Below are 22085 nucleotides of genomic sequence, written 5' to 3' on the forward strand. Positions count from 1 at the left end.
TGAATGCCAAATGTGGTTTAGGCACATAGAATGTCTAAGAAGGAGGAGGGTCATTTGGATTTGGGAGCGCCAAATTCCCTGGATTTCTTTTTTGTGGGGAAGTTATTTTAGCTTTCCCATAGACTTTGTGATACCAGTAATGTGGAAGCCCTCTATGTTTCTGTTGACAGATGACAGACCTGGGAGGGACTTGCTTTTTTTTTTGTAAAATCAGTTGAAGCTTTAGTTGCCAATATTTTACATAACATTTTGCATCACATTTATCTTGTGCTATACGTTGAGCACTTACATTGAGATTTCCATCTAATTCTCCGAATGATGTGATTTAGATGACACCCCTGAGGAATTATTTCACTAATCAGGCAACGGCATTACTCTGGTTTCCATATGGCCTCTGATCAGCGTTGTCCTTCTTTTCAGAGGGAGAAAATAAAGATGCACAGACAAAATATTACAGGGTGCAAAACCAGTAAGTAAAAATAAGATTAAAGAGAAGGGGAGAAGAAAGATCTCAATAAATTGATAAACAAACCTACATATAATAAAAAATATATATTTTAAATGAATGAAATCTAAGAACCATCTAAAAAACAATTAAAAACAAACAATTGTCTGTAACACCTGCATCAAATTAATAATATATATCATACCAGTAATGATCACTATCATGTTTGGCTGCTGTCCCACACTAGAAGACGCTTTTAGTTTTTGCATCACCATGTTTTGAGAGCTATAATTTTTTTATATTTGTGCCAGCAGAGTCATGTGAGGGCTTATTTTTTACAGGATGGGTTGAAGTTTATTTTGGCACCATTTTTATGTGCCCAAAATGTTTTGAACGCTTTCTGCTCCAATTTTTGGGGAGCAGAATGAACAAAAACCAGTAATTCAGGAGATTTTTTTGTTATACCGTTCACTGTATGGTAAAAGTGATAAGAAAGCTTTATTCATCGAGTCAGTACGAGTACAGAGATACATTTATGTAACACTAGATGGTGGCCCGATTCTAACGCATCGGGTATTCTAGAATATGCATGTCCACGTAGTATATTGCCCAGTCACGTAGTATATTGCCCAGCCACATAGTATATTGCCCAGTCACGTAGTATATTGCCCAGCGACGTAGTGTATTGCCAAGCTGCCTAGTATACAGCACAGCTACGTAGTATATTGCACAGAGCCACATAGTATATTGCACAGTTTTGTAGTATATTGCCCAGCCACGTAGTATATTGTCCAGCCACATAGTATATTGCCCAGCCTTGTAGTATACAGCAGAGCCACGTAGGATATTGCCCAGTGACGTAGTATATTACCGAGGCACGTATGTGACAGGTCCAAAAAATAAAAAATAAACATACTCACCTAACGATCCGAGGGCCCCTTGTAGTGTATCATACTCACCATTCTTGTCGATGCTCCTCCGCGTCCCGCCTCTCCTCTTCCTGGGATCCTGTGCAGATGGTAGTGCTCGGCTCCAGGAAAATGGCCGCGGGATGCCGCGCGTGCGCAGATCAAGATTGCGGCGGCCATTTTCCTGAAGCCGAGTTCCATTGCAAGTGCCAGGGCTGGTGGGAGCAGGACCTATGAAGACGTCGCGGTCACATGACCGTGACGTCACGGCAGGTCCTTGCCGCACACCAGCCCTGGGACGGGACCTCACCGCAAGCTGATGGTTGTAATGGAGCGGTCCGGGGAGCGTGGCGAGAAGCGAGAAAGGCGGCGGAGGGTGAGTATAGCAGGTTGTTTTTTTTTATTTATTATTTTTAACATTACATTTTGTACTATTGATGCCGCATAGGCAGCGTCAATAGTACAAAGTTGGGGACACACAGGGTTAATAGCAGCGGTAACGGAGTGCGTTACCCGCGGCATAACGCGGTCCGTTACCGCCGGCATTAACCCTGTGTGAGCGGTGTATGCGGGCGCCGGTCAGTCAGTGCGGGGAGTAAGGAGCGGCCATTTTTTTCTGGACTGTGCGCGTCGCTGATTGGTCGCGGCAGCCATGACAGGCAGCTGCCGAGACCAATCAGCGAACGAATAACGGTGACAGAAGGACAGACGGAAGTGACCCTTAGACAATTATATAGTAGATTCTTTTGTTTTGCTGCTTTTACACAATAACAGTTTTATAAGAAATGAATTGTTTTTGTATTGCTATATTCTGAGAGCTACATATGTTTTTAATTTTTTTGCTGATGGAACTGTATGGCAGATTTTTTTTTTGGTGGGACAAGATAACATTTTCAGCTATTCCATTTTTATTTACATTTTACTTTTTGATCTTGATTTATTCCACTTTTTCTATGGTGATATGATGAAAAAGCTTTACAATGTTGACTGAAGACGTCATCTAGTGTGACAGTTTTATAGATTGGCGATACCAAAAATGTGTACTTTTCTTGCTTTTTTACATTTATTACATGTATTTATTGGTATATTTTTTCATTTTTTTGTTCTCTATTTTGTGATCTTTTAAATTATTTAAAGCTTTTTTTTTAACAAGTCCATCCAAGGAACACATCACTTTCTCTGCTCTGATTGCTGATCTAATACTCTGAAATGCTTTTGCATTGCAGGTCATTAGATCGGTGAATCACACACAATGAGGAGGGGTGTCAGGTCCTGCTTAAGGCAGGACCATACAGGTCACCGTACTTGGGTGATCCCACAAAAATCATTCGGTCTGCGGTCACCATGGAGACCATTGGCATGTGTCGATCAGAGAAGAGAGGCAGCTCCCTCCCTCTGCACGATGACTGATGCTGATGTCACTATTGACAGTGGCATCGGAGGGGTTAAATGCCCGTGATCGGCCTTAGCACCAATTGGGGGCATTACTGCAGAATGTCAGCTATAATACATCGCTGACACTGACACCTGTTGATGATCACACTGGCTCTGCAAGTGAGCGAATGCAATCATTCAGCTGTACATGCACATCGGTTTGCTGTAATGCTCTTCTCGCTGCACCATACCTGTACGACGAATATTGGAGCGCCCCCACACCGCCGCAGGGCCGAGGGGTACCCGGAGCCGGGCCTCTGGGTCTCTGCTCTGGGGTTGTCACGGTGGCTAGACCCGGTCCGTGGCCCTGTCTGTCAGTGGGGGACGTCCAGTGCAATAAGTCGTGTTGTAACGGTGCAGTTGTGGGGTGCAGGTCGCGGTAAATAACGAGGACACCAGGTTGCAGTCTCTTTACCTCTTTACTGGAGATCTCTGAGTCCTCAGTCCAGAATACGGTTCACCAGGCTGCGCAAGTCCGGCCGGTCCAATGGCACCTCCAGAGTTCACTTCACAGGTGGAAATCGGTGCCTTCCTTCTTAGCGCTATGTGTTGTAGTCCTTCCCTGCTGTGCTTACGGAAAGTACCCCACAACTGTTGTGTCTGTTTCTTAAGTTCCCTCACAACTCGATTAAATGATGTTCTTCTAATCGTCCGTCCCTTCCTGATGTTACAGTTAGAACGGCACCCGTTTGTCGGATAGGCCTGGAGTTCTTCCGGGACCCTAGAGACGCCCCTCTCCCGCAATTGCCTCCCAAGACTTCATAGGTGATATGTGTTAGACAGCCCGCCTTAAACTGACTGTCCTGCCGCTGTTTAGAGTATTGCTTGAAGCTGAATGTTATAATACTCCCTCGGCGTTCCGGCCACCGGTAGTGCGCCTCAGTAGGGTGTTGCTCCGGTCTTACAGCACGACCCCTACTGGAATTCTCCTATTGCTTGATCTCGTTTCTCACTCAGCACAATCTATCTCGCTTCTAGTCCTTTCTTGGGCCCCGCCGCTTCCCGGAGCTGGCGCGGACCCGTTACGTTCTTTCCAATGCCAAGCCTCTGTCAGGATCCCACCCCTGACAGAGACCCTACTGTCTCTTCCTCCACAACACCCTCTGCCACTAGGTGTTGCTTCGTCCAATCCAGTCAGCTTTCTGATCTAACTTCCTGCCTGACCCCCAGTTTACCCACTATGGTGGGGAGTGGCCTAATGAATAGAACCCTTAGCTCCCCCCCGGAGGCCCGGCTGTGAAATGTATTGGTGTCTGTGATACCTGATCAGATGAACTCCTTCAGTGCCATCGGACGCACCATGGCTCCCCATAGTGGCGGAGCCACAGTACTGCAACGACCAGGACTCTGGGGCGCTGCACTCCCCCCTGGTTAAACACAGTACTCCGGGACTGGGAAGAAAACAACAATACAAGTTAGCAAAAAGACATACAATTTTGTTGAGTGCAATAACAATAAGTATACTTGAACAGGCTTCCCTTTATGGGAGGTAAGGACACTTGAACGTTACAAACATGGCAAAAATATCATAGCAACATGCTATAATTAACTTTTCTTACCCAACCGGGTATTCTACTAAGTGCAAACATTTTTAACCAATAATTTAACTTTGCCTTTAAGGATATACACTCTTAATCCGCTAAAGACCTTCCTATAATCACATTACAAGGTATTTTAACTTTTTCATTCTCCTACTTTGGATCTGCAGGACCGCCTGTCCTATCGGCACCAGACCTACTGCCTCTCCTTTCTGTTACAGGACCGCCCCGTTCAGCCAGGGCCTACTGCCTTTCAACTACTATACACAGTATAGAACATAACTTTTCTTTCAGTTTGAGAACACCGAGCCGGCTCTACTTGGCTCCTATAAGGACTCACCCACTAACCCCTACGGGTTCACTTTCTGTCCTTAGTAACACATTACTAACTTTCGATGGGGAACGCAGGGTTTACCTTCTATCCCCCCCCTTTTCTTATCACCATTATCAACTATCTTCTTTTCACAACATTAAACTTTCTCATTACTTCTTTTTACTTTTTCTTTCAGAGAACATTATCAGCATTCCCTTACAATTAACTAATGGCATACATATAACTTTTACATGTAAATATTATCATCATTTTCTTCCATTGACATTATTGCTACCGGTCTTAAAGCAATATCACCATTTACGCGCAACAAATGAACATCCCCTTTAAGAGGGGACCAAATCTCTGTGAGGTAGCACATCTTCTCAAGCTACCAGTCCATACTCATCAAAGGTTCCAGTGCGGTATCTTCGCAAACAGTCCTTGTTTAAGTAAAACCAGTAGGGAGCGCCTTTAATAAGGTGCAAACTATATACAAAAGAGTTCGGATCATGCACAGTTCATGATTCAGCAGTTTTTAAAACTTGTGCAAAACTTTTGGTAATAAAAACAAACAATAGGGATCCCGGGTCCATAGAAGGATCCCCTTAAGAGTTTACCCTGAACGGGTTTAGCAACAACATAAAAGCAGTAAAACAGTAACTATTTACAATAAAAGAAATGCAGTAAAATCTTACTGTGGTGGTCTCCTATCCGGTCTCACCAGGCCAACAGATCGCACTGGTGAGCCAGGACGCCGTTCCGGTCCCAGCAGTGATAAAATCCCTCGCCGGGAGGCCCTTCTCACTGGCAGACGCACACGTCCCTCCGGGGCACAGCGAGACCGGGCTTCTTGAGGTTCCGCGGGGCCGGGCTCTGCTGCTTTCCCCACGGGATCATCTTCCTCCGATGTTCCGGCAGCAGCCTGGAAGGCAGTACATCGCTGCACGCCCCGCGCTACCCAGCCAGCCTCTCCCGTAGCCCTCCTCCATCTGGTGTAGGTCACCGCGTCACCGGGTTCCAGGTCGCGGGGGAATCTTCCGCTGCAGGGCTCCACCTCTTCCCAATCCACGTGGATTTGTAGCGGCTCCCCGATTTCCTGGATAACCCCGCGTCCATATTGGGGGTTAAAAGAAATCATGACCCCCCAGTGGGATGAGGGAACCTCCGCGGTGGCGGTCAGGTCCACCTGCACGGCCGGCCGAGGTCGGGTTCGCCATGCAGCCATCAAGCGCCGCAGGTGTTCGGCCTCAGGCATGATCTTTAGGCCCGATGCCTGCGGCGCACCTTCAGCCGCGGCCAGGTTGGGAGAAGCAGGGGGCACTGGAACCAGGCAGATCTCTGTGGGCTGGCCCAGCCTAGCAATCACGCGGGCGTCGGCCTCCAGGCGGGCGGCAATCTGCCGGGCCTCAGCCGCGGCCATGCTCTCTTCCGACGGCGGCCGGGGAGGTCGGCCCATCGTTGGCCCTGTCAGGGTCAGTCCCCTCAGCGACGGCGTACCCTGAACTACATTGGGCTGTTCAACCTCTCTCCGCGCCCGATCCTTCTCACGTGGGGCTTCTGGCGTGGCCATCTTGGTCTCTTCTCCAGCGTCTTCTTCCCGCGGTCTCTTCCGTGGGCGGCCCCGTCCCCATGGTCTCCACCCTCCAACCAGAATCAGGAGGCGGACCTCGGCTGTTGACGGGCACGTCCTCAGGATCAAGAAATACTTAGACTGGGCGGCCATTGCTGTTCGCGCTCCCCAGCTCGCCTACGCCCACTTCACGCCCCTCTTCCCTTCCTGCGCTCTCCTCAGCGCTGCAATGGCGGCGGATTTTGGCGGGAACTTTTGGCGGTAAATGGCGCAGCACAGTCTTTGCAATAAAGTACAGTTCAAGCACAACAAATCACAGTTCCAAGGCACACATGACCTGATTCTTCAGGCTTAAGTAGATCCTGTTCGTGACGCCAAGTTTTGGAGCGCCCCCACACCGCCGCAGGGCCAAGGGGTACCCGGAGCCGGGCCTCTGGGTCTCTGCTCTGGGGTTGTCACGGTGGCTAGACCCGGTCCGTGGCCCTGTCTGTCAGTGGGGGACGTCCAGTGCAATAAGTCGTGTTGTAACGGTGCAGTTGTGGGGTGCAGGTCGCGGTAAATAACGAGGACACCAGGTTGCAGTCTCTTTACCTCTTTACTGGAGATCTCTGAGTCCTCAGTCCAGAATACGGTTCACCAGGCTGCGCAAGTCCGGCCGGTCCAATGGCACCTCCAGAGTTCACTTCACTTCACAGGTGGAAATCGGTGCCTTCCTTCTTAGCGCTATGTGTTGTAGTCCTTCCCTGCTGTGCTTACGGAAAGTACCCCACAACTGTTGTGTCTGTTTCTTAAGTTCCCTCACAACTCGATTAAATGATGTTCTTCTAATCGTCCGTCCCTTCCTGATGTTACAGTTAGAACGGCACCCGTTTGTCGGATAGGCCTGGAGTTCTTCCGGGACCCTAGAGACGCCCCTCTCCCGCAATTGCCTCCCAAGACTTCATAGGTGATATGTGTTAGACAGCCCGCCTTAAACTGACTGTCCTGCCGCTGTTTAGAGTATTGCTTGAAGCTGAATGTTATAATACTCCCTCGGTGTTCCGGCCACCGGTAGTGCGCCTCAGTAGGGTGTTGCTCCGGTCTTACAGCACGACCCCTACTGGAATTCTCCTATTGCTTGATCTCGTTTCTCACTCAGCACAATCTATCTCGCTTCTAGTCCTTTCTTGGGCCCCGCCGCTTCCCGGAGCTGGCGCGGACCCGTTACGTTCTTTCCAATGCCAAGCCTCTGTCAGGATCCCACCCCTGACAGAGACCCTACTGTCTCTTCCTCCACAACACCCTCTGCCACTAGGTGTTGCTTCGTCCAATCCAGTCAGCTTTCTGATCTAACTTCCTGCCTGACCCCCAGTTTACCCACTATGGTGGGGAGTGGCCTAATGAATAGAACCCTTAGCTCCCCCCGGAGGCCCGGCTGTGAAATGTATTGGTGTCTGTGATACCTGATCAGATGAACTCCTTCAGTGCCATCGGACGCACCATGGCTCCCCATAGTGGCGGAGCCACAGTACTGCAACGACCAGGACTCTGGGGCGCTGCACTATCATGAAGAAGTTAAGGGGAGGAGAGCTAATAGAGAGGTTTGCATTATGACACAGCTAAACTAAGTTGTCCTGCCCATCCCCACATCGACCATATCTGAAAGAATGTTGCTGCCTGCTTATGATTAGGCAGAAGACGTACACGCCCATAGTGAAAACTAACTGATAACACCCACTTGGACTTTGAAAGAGTTAACTCATTATGTGCCAATACTTTGATTGATAACATTTCTGCAAGAAAAGGTGAAATTTAAAAAACAAAACAAAAGAAAAACATGTTTTATACGACCCTGTAACCACTATAACACTGTGTGTGTCCAGTTCAATATGAAAAAAATGGTTAAGGGTCCTCTTTAAAGCTCCTCAATCACAACACATTATTGTACCCTCTGACTTTACATTGTTTCCACCACCCATGCATTCAGGTACTCAGTAATCTGCTCAATCTCCATATTTTTGTGTTCTAGATTGATCCTTATATTACAGAGCAACTCAGAAAAAGTTTTGATGATCATAAACTAAGGAAGGAGAATTCAACAATTTGGGATGATTTCCAAACAGAAGTGAGTATCATTCATTGACAAATATCAAGGTACTAAGAAAGGAAATGCCCTGACAGAGCACGCACATCAAAGCTCCATCTATTGTTTCTGGAACTACAGGGAAAAGCTGCGTGATTTTCTTGCCTAACTCTGGCAGTCCCTAGACAATGACAGACTGATGACAGCAGTGAATATATATTTATTCAGGAACAAAGACAACACCGCTTACAACATCTATTTCTTATAGCTTAGGGTCTTAGCATCTTGTCTATCAGCTTGCAAAGTGAAAGTAAAATGAATGTGCTTCAGCTACACACACAGTGAGCAGGAACTTCCTGGGTTTATTTTTTTATTTTTAACAATGTATTATTGGCAACATAACACTACTGCTGCAGACAGAAACTCATGCACTATTCACCAGTAGTAAATAGTAGTTGATGCTATATATACAATAATAAGCATTATTCCAACACCCCCACTCAACAACTACATATCCTGTTAGTCCCACAATGGTTCTGAATTCTTCAAATTTGGCTTTTGGAAGTGGCTTTGTTGTAACATCAGCTATCATCTGGTCAGCCTTGCAATAAACAAACTCAATTATGCCACATTCTATCAAATCACGCAAGTGATGATATTTAACGTCAACTTTTGGCTCTCGCATTGATCTTCTTACTGCATACAAGTTAAATGCATACTTGGTTGTCTTCATAAATCACCGTCGGTTAAGTTGATGGCTTACCAAAATCGCCTAATTATTGGTTTAACTCCTTCACGACATGCCTCGTACTAGTGCGGCACATGTCGCGTCTCCCCCTTTGATGTGGGCTCCGGCGGTGAGCCCACATCAAAGTCGCGACATGTCAGCTGTTTTGTACAGCTGACATGTGCGCGCAATAGTGGAGGGTGAAATCGCGATTCACCCGCCGCTATTAACCAGTTAAATGCCGCTGTCAAACGCTGACAGCGGCATTTAACTACCGCTTCCGGCCGCGTGGCCGGAAATGAGCGCATCGCCGACCCCCATCACATGATCGGGGGTCAGCAATGCGTCTGCATAGTAACCAGAGGTCTCCTTGAGACCTCTATGGTTACTGATGCCGGCTTGCTGTGAGCACCACCCTGTGGTCAGCGCTCTTAGCAAGCCTGCAATTCAGCTACATAGGGTCAGGCTATGCCAGCGTCTAGCCTCCCATGGAGGCTATTGAAGCATGGCAAAAGTAAAAAAAGTGTTTTAAAAAAATATGAAAAAAATAAAAAATATATAAAAGTTTAAATCACAGCCCTTTCGCCCCATCCAAAATAAAACAATAAAAAAAATCAAACATACACATATTTGGTATCGCCGCATTCAGAATCGCCCGATCTATCAAAAAAAAAAACATTAACCTGATCGCTAAACAGCGATAAAAAAAATTTGAAAAACCAGAATTACGTTTTTTTGGTCGCCGCGACATTGCATTAAAATGCAATAACGGGCGATCAAAAGAATGTATCTGCACAAAAGTTATATAATTAAAAACACCAGCTCAGCACGCAAAAAATAAGCCCTCACCCGACCCCAGATCACGAAACTGGAGACGCTTACGGGTATCGGAAAATGGCACAATTTTTTTTTTTTTACAAAGTTTTGAATTTTTTTTACCACTTATATAAAAAATAACCTAGACATGTTTGGTGTCTATGAACTCATAATGATCTGGAGAATCACAATGGCAGGTCAGTTTTAGCATTTAGTGAACCTAGCAAAAAAGCCAAACAAAAAACAAGTGTGGGATTGCACTTTTTTTGCAATTTCACCACACTTGGAATTTTTTTCCCGTATTCTAGTACAAGACATGGTAAAACCAATGGTGTCATTCAAAAGTACAACTCGTCCCGCAAAAAATAAGCCCATAATAAGTTATGGCTCTGGGAAGGAGGGGAGCAAAAAACGAAAGCACAAAAGCGAAAAAGGGCTGCGTCTTGAAGGGGTTAAGCAAATGGCCTCTTGACTTGCGCCAGCTGCAGACACATACTCTGCTTCTGTAGATGACAAGGCTACAGACACGTGTTTTCTGCTAGACAAAGAAATTGAACTTTCTCCAAACTTGAGCAAATAGTCGCTTGTCAATTTATGATCACTTAAGTCATCAGCCCTGTCTACATCCACATAGCCTGTGAGTTTTAGATCTCCTGTTTCACATATCCTTAAATGTATGCTTTGAGTCTCTTTCAAATATCGAAGAACTCTTTTAAAATGAATTCCAGTCTTTTTGGTGCAGTTTTTCCAGATATCTGCAGAAAATTCCAATTGTTGCTGCGATATCCCATCGAGTCATAGTTGCTGTGTATAGAAGTGTCCCCACTGCCTGTCTGTGATGTTATCAAATGGTTTTGCAATAGTGTTTCTTCCAGAGTTACAGTAGTAATATATTTATAAGTCTGTTTTTTTCACATAAATTCCAAGAGTGATTTGCTTGAATCTTATCTGGCACTTTGTTATGAATGTAAGGGTACTGTCACACAGTGGCACTTTTGTCGCTACGATGGTACGATCCGTGACGTTCCAGCGATATCCATACGATATCGCTGTGTCTGACACGCAGCAGCGATCAGGGACCCTGCTGAGAATCGTACGTCGTAGCAGATCGTTTGGAACTTTATTTCGTCGCTGGATCTCCCGCTGTCATCGCTGGATCGGTGTGTGTGACACCGATCCAGCGATGCGTTCGCTTGTAACCAGGGTAAACATCGGGTTACTAAGTGCAGGGCCACGCTTAGTAACCCGATGTTTACCCTTGTTACCATCGTAAATGTAAAAAAAAAAAAAACATACATACTCACATTCCGGTGTCCGTCAGGTCCCTAGCCGTCTGCTTCCCGCACTGACTGACTGCCGGCCGGGAAGTAAAAGCAGAGCACAGCGGTGACGTCACCGCTGTGCTCTGCTTTCACTTTACAGCCGGCACTCAGTCAGTGCGGGAAGCAGACGGCTAGGGACCTGACGGACACCGGAATGTGAGTATGTACTGTTTTTTTTTTTTTACATTTACGATGGTAACCAGGGTAAACATCGGGTTACTAAGCGCGGCCCTGCGCTTAGTAACCCAATGGTTACCCGGGGACTTCGGCATCGTTGGTCGCTGGAGAGCTGTCTGTGTGACAGCTCCCCAGCGACCACACAACGACTTAACAACGATCACGGCCAGGTCGTATCGCTGGTCGTGATCGTTGGTAAATCGTTTTGTGTAACGGTACCCTTACTCCATTCTCTCTCTTCAGTACAGCTTGTGTATATGTATACACTCACCGGCCACTTTATTAGGTACACCTGTCCAACTTCTTGTTAACACTTAATTTCTAATCAGCCAATCACATGGCGGCAACTCAGTGCATTTAGGCATGTAGACATGGTCAAGACAATCTCCTGCAGTTCAAACCGAGCATCAGTATGGGGAAGAAAGGTGATTTGAGTGCCTTTGAACGTGGCATGGTTGTTGGTGCCAGAAGGGCTGGTCTGAGTATTTCAGAAACTGCTGATCTACTGGGATTTTCACGCACAACCATCTCTAGGGTTTACAGAGAATGGTCCGAAAAAGAAAAAAAATCCAGTGAGCGGCAGTTCTGTGGGCGGAAATGCCTTGTTGATGCCAGAGGTCAGAGGAGAATGGGCAGACTGGTTCGAGCTGATAGAAAGGCAACAGTGACTCAAATCGCCACCCGTTACAACCAAGGTAGGCCTAAGAGCATCTCTGAACGCACAGTGCGTCGAACTTTGAGGCAGATGGGCTACAGCAGCAGAAGACCACACCGGGTACCACTCCTTTCAGCTAAGAACAGGAAACTGAGGCTACAATTTGTACAAGCTCATCGAAATTGGACAGTAGAAGATTGGAAAAACGTTGCTTGGTCTGATGAGTCTCGATTTCTGCTGCGACATTCGGATGGTAGGGTCAGAATTTGGCGTAAACAACATGAAAGCATGGATCCATCCTGCCTTGTATGGAGCATCTTTGGGATGTGCAGCCGACAAATCTGCGGCAACTGTGTGATGCCATCATGTCAATATGGACCAAAATCTCTGAGGAATGCTTCCAGCACCTTGTTGAATCTATGCCACAAAGAATTGAGGCAGTTCTGAAGGCAAAAGGGGGTCCAACCCGTTACTAGCATGGTGTACCTAATAAAGTGGCCGGTGAGTGTATATTGTAATTGATTTTATTAAGTATTCACAATTTTATACTTTTATCTCCTCTGGTGTATAAAAGCTCCAATTGTCTCATCTATACCATATGGCTGAATTTTTAAAATCTGTATTTCTGGCTTGATAAGGGCCTATTATGGCTGACACATTGCATTATCTACCTCATTTTTGCACCTTGGCTATGTCATTTTAAGGTTGGAATAAGCTTAATTTTATCCCTATATTTTTTTTGGTGCCTCAGATTTTTTGTAACATTATTGCTTTGCACCATGTGTGGGGTGACACCGAGTCTGCACAGAGCCACCACAGGTGCATTAAAATTACTCACTGATCCATTCTGTTGGGAGGTTCTGGTCTTTTAGTTTGGCTCTTGGGCTGCCGTCACATTAGCAGTATTTGGTCAGTATTTTACATCTGTATTTGTAAGCCAAAACCAGGAGTGGAACAAATAGAGGAAAAGTATGATAGAAACACATGCACCAATTCTGCATTTATCACCCACTCCTGGTGGCACATGGTAAGGAGCTGAAACTCCTAAACCCTTCAACCAATTTTAATGTGGATAACCTCAAATGAAAGCTGAAAGTCTGAACTTCAACTGCATCTGAATTGTTTTGTTTAAAATTCATTGTGGTATTGTCTATAACCAAAATTAGAAAAATGTTGTCTCTGTCCAAATATATATGGACCTAACTGTATAACAATGTCATGGAAGTACGATAAATATTTTTATAATACTGTCATTCATAAGTTTTTCCAATAGAATTCATTCATCATTAACAGATTAAATATAAATGGAACAGAACTTAAATTATGTTTACTGTATTGGTGCGTTGAATTATTAATGTATCTGAAACCTACAATAAGTGTAATAACTTTAAGCAATATGTTTTCTAGTTGCAATGCTGTGGAATCAATGGTTCATCAGACTGGAAAAGTGACATTCCCTCATCATGCTGCGAAGAAAGCAAATGCAATGGAAACAATGTATTTCAAAAGGTAAAAAATGCACAAATTATAGGATAGGACGGTGCAGGGTCTGCAGTAAGATAAAATGTCACAAAATAAGGAATCCATGATGGATTGAGAGAATGAGGAACAATGCAGCGTCCTCACCCCTCACGCTGTGCTGGTCCTCATTTTCTCTACTCCACAATATCTGCTCCTCGATTCTTAAAGGTATTTATACCTACTAATGGGGCTCTATTTTTTGGCACCTCGAATAGTGTTTTTTCACTTTATTGCACATATCAATAAGACCATTTATCTCCTTCCTTCTACATTGAGACTCAGTAGCTATGTACTGATTACTTGAGCTTAGATAATTCTGACCATTTATTAATTTACCATTCTTTTAACCAACATCACTAGATTCTGCCACTATTCTATTTTTTTACATTTGATATTGAGTTTTTCATTTTTGAGGGGATAGCCTTATGGTTCTATGGTATAAAAATACAAGTATAGACGGTCACGGGACTTAGTATTATTTATCCAACAAAAAAGAAATCAGATTGCCGCACCAACTGCTAGTGAATACAGCCATACACCTGTGTGTCAGGTAGCCAGCGTATATGCCATATGCAAGAATCGGGTGCCACCACAAGAAATAAAGTCCATAGAGTTACCAAAACCGTTGAAAAAGAGAGAGAGTGTGCACTCACCATCTGCTAATATTCAGTCTTTATTATGACCACATGTCAATAGCAGGAACAGCAGGGAGAAACGTGATGTTACAAGACGACGGCCGTTTCGCGCTGCCGCGCTTCCACGGGTTTTGATCAAGACCCGTGGAAGCGCGGCAGCGCGAAACGGCCGTCGTCTTGTAACATCACGTTTCTCCCTGCTGTTCCTGCTATTGACATGTGGTCATAATAAAGACTGAATATTAGCAGATGGTGAGTGCCCACTCTCTCTCTTTTTCAACGGTTTTAGTATTATTTATCTACTACCACATTTATTAATATATCATATAAACCGCTTCATTGGAAATACCATGAACCATTTATATGAAGGACTCAGCAGCATCCCCTATTTGGCATTTCTGCTTTTTTATTTATGTTTTAAGATTACTTTCAATAAATATATTTTAATTTTATTTAATAGATCTCTTCCTCTTTTTGGCTATATACCTAAGGCTGAAGTTTGCTATGCTTGTATCTTGGAGAAGTTCCTTTTTTGGGACTTTGTGATTAATGAAGTAAAGAAAAAGTCATTTTTTTTTAATTCTTAAACTACTTAAAATAATAAAAAACAATTATAAAAATGTATTTTTTCTTTTTTGTGAGCATTGCCAGGTCTCAAACTCACAACCCTCAGCATTAGGGTTCATTTCCACTTGCGAGAACTATGTCCCAGGCTCTACTGATGTCATTGGGAGAACTTTGTGTACTTGATCTGTATTCCAGGCTCTTACTCCACAAGCAGGTTATACTGATATATTGTAGAGAGCAGAGTATTTCAAGTTGTCTGGATTCTTGAGGGAGAATAGATGAGATTTTTTTCTTCCTATAAAACATAATGAAAAACAATTACAGTAGTGTCATTTTTAATTTGCTTTATAAAAAAATAATAAACATCACAAATCAGCAAATAACAGACATAATTGGTGTTCCTGTAACCGTAACAACCTGCACAACATAGCAATTATATTATTTACCAAAATCGGTAACTGGCATAAAAAACAGCGTGATTGATATTTTTCTCTATTAAACCCATTAAAAAATATAGCAAAAATGTAGCGCTGTGGCCTTGTTCACACATAGAGTAAATGCTGTACTTTTTCTGCAACTTTTTTTTCTTGCGCGTTTTCTGCAGGAGTCCGCATCATACAGCACAATAACAATCTACTCTGATTATGGCTTGTTTGCTACATTTCGTGTAATCTTTAAATTTAGGCTTTTTAGACATCATTTCATCTTCAACTGTTCATAATAACAACACTTTTGACCAGGGGTGCCCAAACTTTTACATGCCAAGTATAGCACCACACATCTCCTAACATCCAAGCAGTTAAAGGAAATCTGACAACTGATACATGCTGCATGATGAACCATACTGCTGGAATATAAGCTGTAAGGCGCCTTACACTGCCATTGCCTTCCTGACCAACACATAGGGATTGGAAGAAAGGCTTCTTATCCCTAGGGAAATCTTCGGAATTTTCTCATTAGGAGGGAAAATTTTCATAAGCTCTGAGTCCAGTAAGATTCCCAGAAAAAAATTGATGCTGAAGACAAATTACGCAAGATTTTTGAAGACTTATTATCCATCCCTGGCAGTGATTAAAAGTACAGTGGCTTACAAAAGAATTTTTACCTATTTTGTTACAATACAACCTGTGCTTAAATATTTTTGTGATCGATTTGTGTGATGCATCAGCACTAAATAGTCCAAGTTGGTGAAGTTAGAAAAATAAAGGCATAAATTAAATTTATGGGATCAAATAACTAAAAATTGGCATGTACAAGCAAATACTTGATAAGTCACATGCTTAGTGAAAGGAAGTCCATCTTTGTGCAATCTAAGTGTCACAAGTTCTGTCAGTATATACACGGCTTTTCTGAAAGGTCACAGAGGCTGCAACACCAACACAGTCCCTCCTCCTCCATTAGTAAAAGACTACGTATGCACAAATGGGGATTACCAGTGTTGCTACTCTCAGTCTGGACAGCAGCTTCTTTCTGGCCACATTGTGCAATATATGGTGACGTGATTCCAGTCTGCACAGGCTGCCCAACGACCTCCAGAGCTTACATCCTGTGACTTCACCCACCAAGACGTAAGGCCCCTGGAAGAACACTGGGACTTTTGGGGCTGCATAGCAGGTTTGCTACATGTGGTAGATTGGGCACCTGCTATCTACCCTCATTGAGGACCTCAGCTAAAGAACACAACCGGAGGGAGACTATCCCCTTCATGCCCAGGCACACCCAGACTCTGCAGGTCTCCATGTTCTAGGACAGGAAACCACTGAAGACAGGTGGGAAGCTCTGCCTTTTACACCCACAGGTTTGCTGACCCAGGAGGTGGACCCACTCTCATGGTGCTCTCATGGCAATAAGAAAAATTTGCAGCGTCAGAAATGCACCAAATACTCATCGTGGGAACTTAGGTATAAAAGTCAATAATAACAAACACCAATACATAAAAATGAAGAATGTATATTTTAACTCGTGCTAGAAACTAACTATAGACTGAGGACTATTCTTATTTTCTTCTGCAGGGATGTGCTGATATTCTCAGAACATGGTTTGAAAATAATTTTCTTTATGTCGGGATAGCAACCATCTGTACTTCTCTCATAGAGGTAAGAAGTCATTGGCATTGTCAGCTTGGTGTGTGGCGGCAGGAGCACCTAGCATAGATGGCTTCTCTTTATACTTTTCTTTGCATCCAAAGCCAGTTTTAGATAAATAGAAAATCACATGCAACAAATTCATCCTGAGAATTGCGGGAAATACAAGAGTAAGAATGGTCTCTATAAATGGGTAAATTATGATACTGGCACATTAAGAAATTGTATGCATGAGTTACTCACCAGGGCAATGGGGATACTCGGCACCGGGTCCGGTCGCTTAAAGGGGATGTCACGGTGGCTGCGACCCAGTCCGTGGCCCTGGGACTCACTGTAAAAGGGGAATGGTCTTTAAAGGGAATTGTGATAAAGTCTGTCGTTACGCCACCTGTGGAGTTCGGTCAATAGGGGGACAGACGCTGCATTAAAGGGGTCCTCTGGGGGATGTTGTTGCAATAATGATGGTGACGCTTTCCACAAGTGAAGCGGGGTCCCCAGGCCTCTCAAGGTGTATGGCGCTGATGGTGTATGCCAGTCAATGAGTAAAGGACACAGCGTTGCAGTCTTTACCTGGTTTACTGAAGATGTAACAGGCCTCAGTCAAGGGTATCGGCAACAGGTACATTAGGTGTCCAGGCAGCCCGGAAACAAGTGAAATCCCCTTGGCAAGTCAGGTAGGGAGCCTTCCACTTTGCGCTTGCTATAATCCCTTGCTGTCTGTAACATCCTAACAAGGTCCTGATTCTTTTCCCTGTCTTTGGACAGGTACCTGTGGAGCGGCCCACAAATGCAGGGCAGAGGGGTACTCGGTACCGGGTCCCTCGGTCTCGGTTCTGGGGGTGTCACGGTGGCCCGGCCCGGTCCGTGGCCCTGCTAAGGGGCGCCCAAATAGGACAGGGACCTCCCTGAGTCTTCCCAAGCAACTCTCTCTCTCACTAGATGTTACCTGGGCAAAACCCAGTCAGCTTCTCTCTAACTTCCTATCCGACTCCCAGTTTTACCAGAGTGTGAGGAGTGGCCTAATACATAGAACCTTTTGCTCCCCCTGGTGGCCGGAGTGTGAAGTGTAGTGTGTGACTGTGATACCTGGTCAGGTGAACTCCTTTAGTGCCATCAGACGTACCATCACTCCCCCTTGTGGCACAGCGACAATACTGCAATGACCAGGACTCTGGGGCGCTGCACCTGTATGGTAGGCAGCTTAAGCCGCTCCTTCTGGGGTCTCTGCATGGTGACTCCAGGCTCCAGGGTGCTGCTGTACCACAGGCCTAATTTGGGCAGTATACGTGTGTTTCTGTGCTTTCCGGTTCTGCTAGGTGTCCTACAGTTCCACTCTACCCGGTTTCTGCGCTTTGGCTCCTCGGAGGCCCACTTGCAGCCTCCTTGAGCCCTGAAATCTCTCCTCTGCACTCACTGGTCTCTCTGGACCAACTGTCTGACTCCTCCTCCAAACCAGGATCTTTATTCAGGGAAGCTGCCCTAAAACAGGGTTTTGAGCTCCCCCTCCTGGCCTGGATTCAGAAGGTTTTGTGTGTGTGATTTACCTGCCAAAGAGATCCCTCTTGTTTCCAGGCATAGCACTACCCTCCCCGAGAGGAAGGCAGCACTAAAGTGGGACCCGAACTCCTGGGGTGCCACAAGTGCTTTGCCAAGATTGAAATGGGAAACATTGATTCCATAAAATAGTTGTATACTAAAAATGTGGTATTCAGAGGTCCCTATTAATCTGATATTGGGGAAAAATAGCCACATTGTCGGATTAGCTGAAAAGTGCCTTGTGGTTCTGCCTTTCTTATTACCAGTGGCAGCAATGGTATCACCTCAAAGGTTACCGGCATGTGTTTCAATGGCTGGTCAAACACCCTTCTGTATCTTTTGATAACATAGTTTTAGCTGTCAAAAATGACGGAAACTCGGACAGAACCTGACATATCCCTTAACAATGCAATAAGGTTTTCAGTCTCGGTATAGATACACTGTGAATCAGAGCTGGCACAGCATTATTGCCTATGTTTTGGTGTGAACAAACTTTTACTGAGTATCTGTGAAAGTTAAATGGTTTGTCCAGGACTGAGGCGAAAGGACTGAGGCAAAATTCTGCAGTCATTCCATCTGCCAAATCATAGTAGTATGGTGTGCACACACAGTTACGCTTCTCCAGTATTCCCGGTGTGTGCCGGCGAATGCCGTCAGACGCAAACTAACCTCATCTGGCTTCTCTCTATTAATTTTGATCGAGCTGAATGCTTACAGTATATGGGCGATCATGTTACTGTCCGATTCTGTGCCAAGGAATAAGATTCTGCAGACTTTTATTCTAAGCCTGGAAAATGCCTTTAACAATTGGTAACTAAATATGTCTGTTTTATTTTGCAGGTTCTAGGAATGTCTTTTGCATTGACATTATACTGCCACATTTCCAGAAGCAGTGGCTCATTTACCAAATAGGGATGGGAAGCCCTGTCTGTATTGGATCATCAGATCTTCCTTGTGCGATTGTGTTCTGTCTAAATAGGAGCAAAATTTAATGTAAAAAATAATCCTGCATAGTTTGTATCCTCTTTAGGTCTCCTTCAGACATAAGTGTGGTATCCATTTTTTACACATACCCGTATTTTTCGGACTATAAGACGCACCGGACTATAAGACGCACCCAGGTTTTAGAGATGGAAAATAGGGAAAAAATATTTTAAGCAAAAAAATGTGGTAAAATATTTAATAACATAAATAACATACTATTATATGTGGCATTATTATATATAATAGTATGTTATTATGTTGGAAGCAGCGGGTAGAAGATGGTGCTGTGGGACCAGTGTGGTGTCTGTAAAGTACTATATGAAGACGCTGGAGGGTGAGTATAAGAATGGGGGCACAGGGTTTATATTTAAAGCACCACTCCAGCACTGCAAAATAACACTGGAGTGTTGCTTTAAAATCCCATGGAGAACTATAACTCCCAGAATGTCCTGCAGATGCTATGGCATGCTGGGAGTTATAGTTCACCAAAGGAGTGGCAGAGTGCTTTATTGTGTGTTGTAAAGACTAACCTCTTAATTGTGGCAGCCAGCCACACTGTGGTGAGGTAAAAGCTGGAGCATCCCATGACTGCACACACAGAGCCCTCCCTCTTGTTGCCTCTCCACAGCACAGGTCATAAGAGGAAGCCTGCAGATTCTAGTGGGGAGTCTGAAAGACCTGTGATGACATCAGAAGAGGAAGGGCTCTGTGCCATCATATGATGCTCCAGCCCGCCCACTTCATGACATCACACAGGTCATTATGCCCAGCACTCAGCGTCCAGCCCAGGCAGGTAAGCCGCGATCTTGTCCCCTCTGGCCCCTGCTGCTGCCCCTTCCTCCACAGGACACACAGATCTCCCCAGCTGCTGCAGGAATCCAGCGCTGGGGAAACCAAGTGTGTCGCTGCTTAAGTGGAGTATTCATTTGCTGCTCCCCACTCACTGCTCTGGCTGATAGGTGGGCGGGGAAGCGGCTAATGAATATTCACTGCACTTAATCATTGGGATCATGTGGTTTCCCCAGTGCTGATTCGGGGCAGCGGGGACATTTTTCTGCCTCCTGAAAGTGGGATCCCACTAGCCGCTACCCCCCTCAACACATGTTACATCCCTACCATAAGATGCACCCACACTTTCCTCCCAAATTTGGAGGAAAAAAAGTGCGTCTTATTAGACCCTATGGTGTTAAGCACATGTCACTTTTTCCAGCGGCACAGATGAGAAGTGCCAAAAAGAGTCTATGTGTACATGAAAAACACTTATAGCATACAGATGTCATCCGTGTGCTGTACGTATTTAACATTGCAAAGTATAGGAGAAGCTTTGTCATTTCTTTCTTTACTCATAACAAATAAACGCTGATGACACACTGATGGCAAACATGGACGCACACTGATGACACACTGACTACACACTGACGGAAAACACGGACACGCGGATGACGCACTGATGGTAAACACTGATGACACACTGATGATAAACATGGACACAGGGATGCACACTGGCAGAAAACGTTGACACACTGATAGTAAAAACACTGATGACACACTGATGGTAAATACTGATGACACACTGATGGTAAATACTGATTACACACTGATGGTAAATACTGATTACACACTGATGGTAAATACTGATTACACACTGATGGTAAATACTGATGACACACTGATGGTAAATACTGATTACACACTGATGGTAAACACTGAGGACACACTGATGATAAACATGGACACGGGGATGCACACTGGCAGAAAACGCTGACACACTGATGGTAAACACTGATGACACACTGATGGTAAATACTAATTACACACTGATGGTAAATACTGATGACACACTGATGGTAAATACTGAGTACACACTGATGGTAAACACTGAGGACACACTGATGATAAACATGGACAGGGAGATGCACACTGGCAGAAAACGCTGACACACTGATGGTAAACACTGATGACACACCGATGGTGAACACTGAAGCCACACTGATGATAAAAATGGAAACAGGGATGCACACTAGCAGAAAACACTGACACACTGATGACACAATCATGTTAATCATGGATACACGGATGACACACTGATGGAAAACACTGATGACACCAGCACTGTTTTTTCACATATATGTTTTAACATGGACATGGGCAGGAGGCCTTAGACCGTTCTACAATTCAGCCACTGGTTCTAGAACAAAACAATGGAGTCATTGCTTTCAAATATATTCATAGGCTGAAAGCTAAGGCTATGTTCACACGCAGAGGATCATTCTACGTGTGCACATACCCTAAGATGCCATCATCAAAACATTTTTTATTTTTTGGGATTCCTTACAAAGTTTACCTGTATAGATAAATATAAATATTCCACGTAATATATGTTGTACTGTACTATTACAGTAATTCTCTACTATTCCATATGTGTTTTATCTAATAGCTTAAGCTCTGTTCACATTAGTGTCATGACTGATTAATTAAGGGTTTCTTCAAGCTTATAAATGTACTGGTGCTTCTCACAAAATTAAAATATAATAAAAAAGTTAATTTATTTCAGTTGTTCAATACAAAAAGTGAAACTCATATATTATATAGAGTCATTACAAACAGAGTGATCTATTTTAAGTGTTTATTTCTGTTAATGTTGATGATTATGTCTTACATCCAATGAAAACCCCAAAGTAATTATCTCAGTAAATTAGAATACTTTATAACACCAGCTTGAAAAATGATTTTAAAATCCGATATGTTTGCCTACTGAAATGTATGTTCAGTAAATGCACTCAATACTTGG

General features: G+C 44.4%; 1 protein-coding gene across 2 annotated transcripts in view; it reads left to right on the forward strand.

Moving 5' to 3' along the window:
* The window catches only part of CD53 (CD53 molecule), a 58964-nt gene extending 37144 nt beyond the window's left edge, over positions 1-21820 (forward strand). For both annotated transcript variants that reach the window (XM_077299485.1, XM_077299484.1), the window contains exons 5-8: positions 8217-8312; positions 13375-13476; positions 16703-16786; positions 19151-21820. In XM_077299485.1, the coding sequence (XP_077155600.1) occupies positions 8217-8312; positions 13375-13476; positions 16703-16786; positions 19151-19222 (354 nt within the window). In that variant the 3' untranslated portion in view covers positions 19223-21820. The remainder of the gene's footprint in view (positions 1-8216; positions 8313-13374; positions 13477-16702; positions 16787-19150) is intronic.
* The last annotated feature ends 265 nt before the right edge of the window (positions 21821-22085 follow it).

Source organism: Ranitomeya variabilis, chromosome 3 (assembly GCF_051348905.1).
Source record: "Ranitomeya variabilis isolate aRanVar5 chromosome 3, aRanVar5.hap1, whole genome shotgun sequence".
NCBI classification, from domain to species: domain Eukaryota; kingdom Metazoa; phylum Chordata; class Amphibia; order Anura; family Dendrobatidae; genus Ranitomeya; species Ranitomeya variabilis.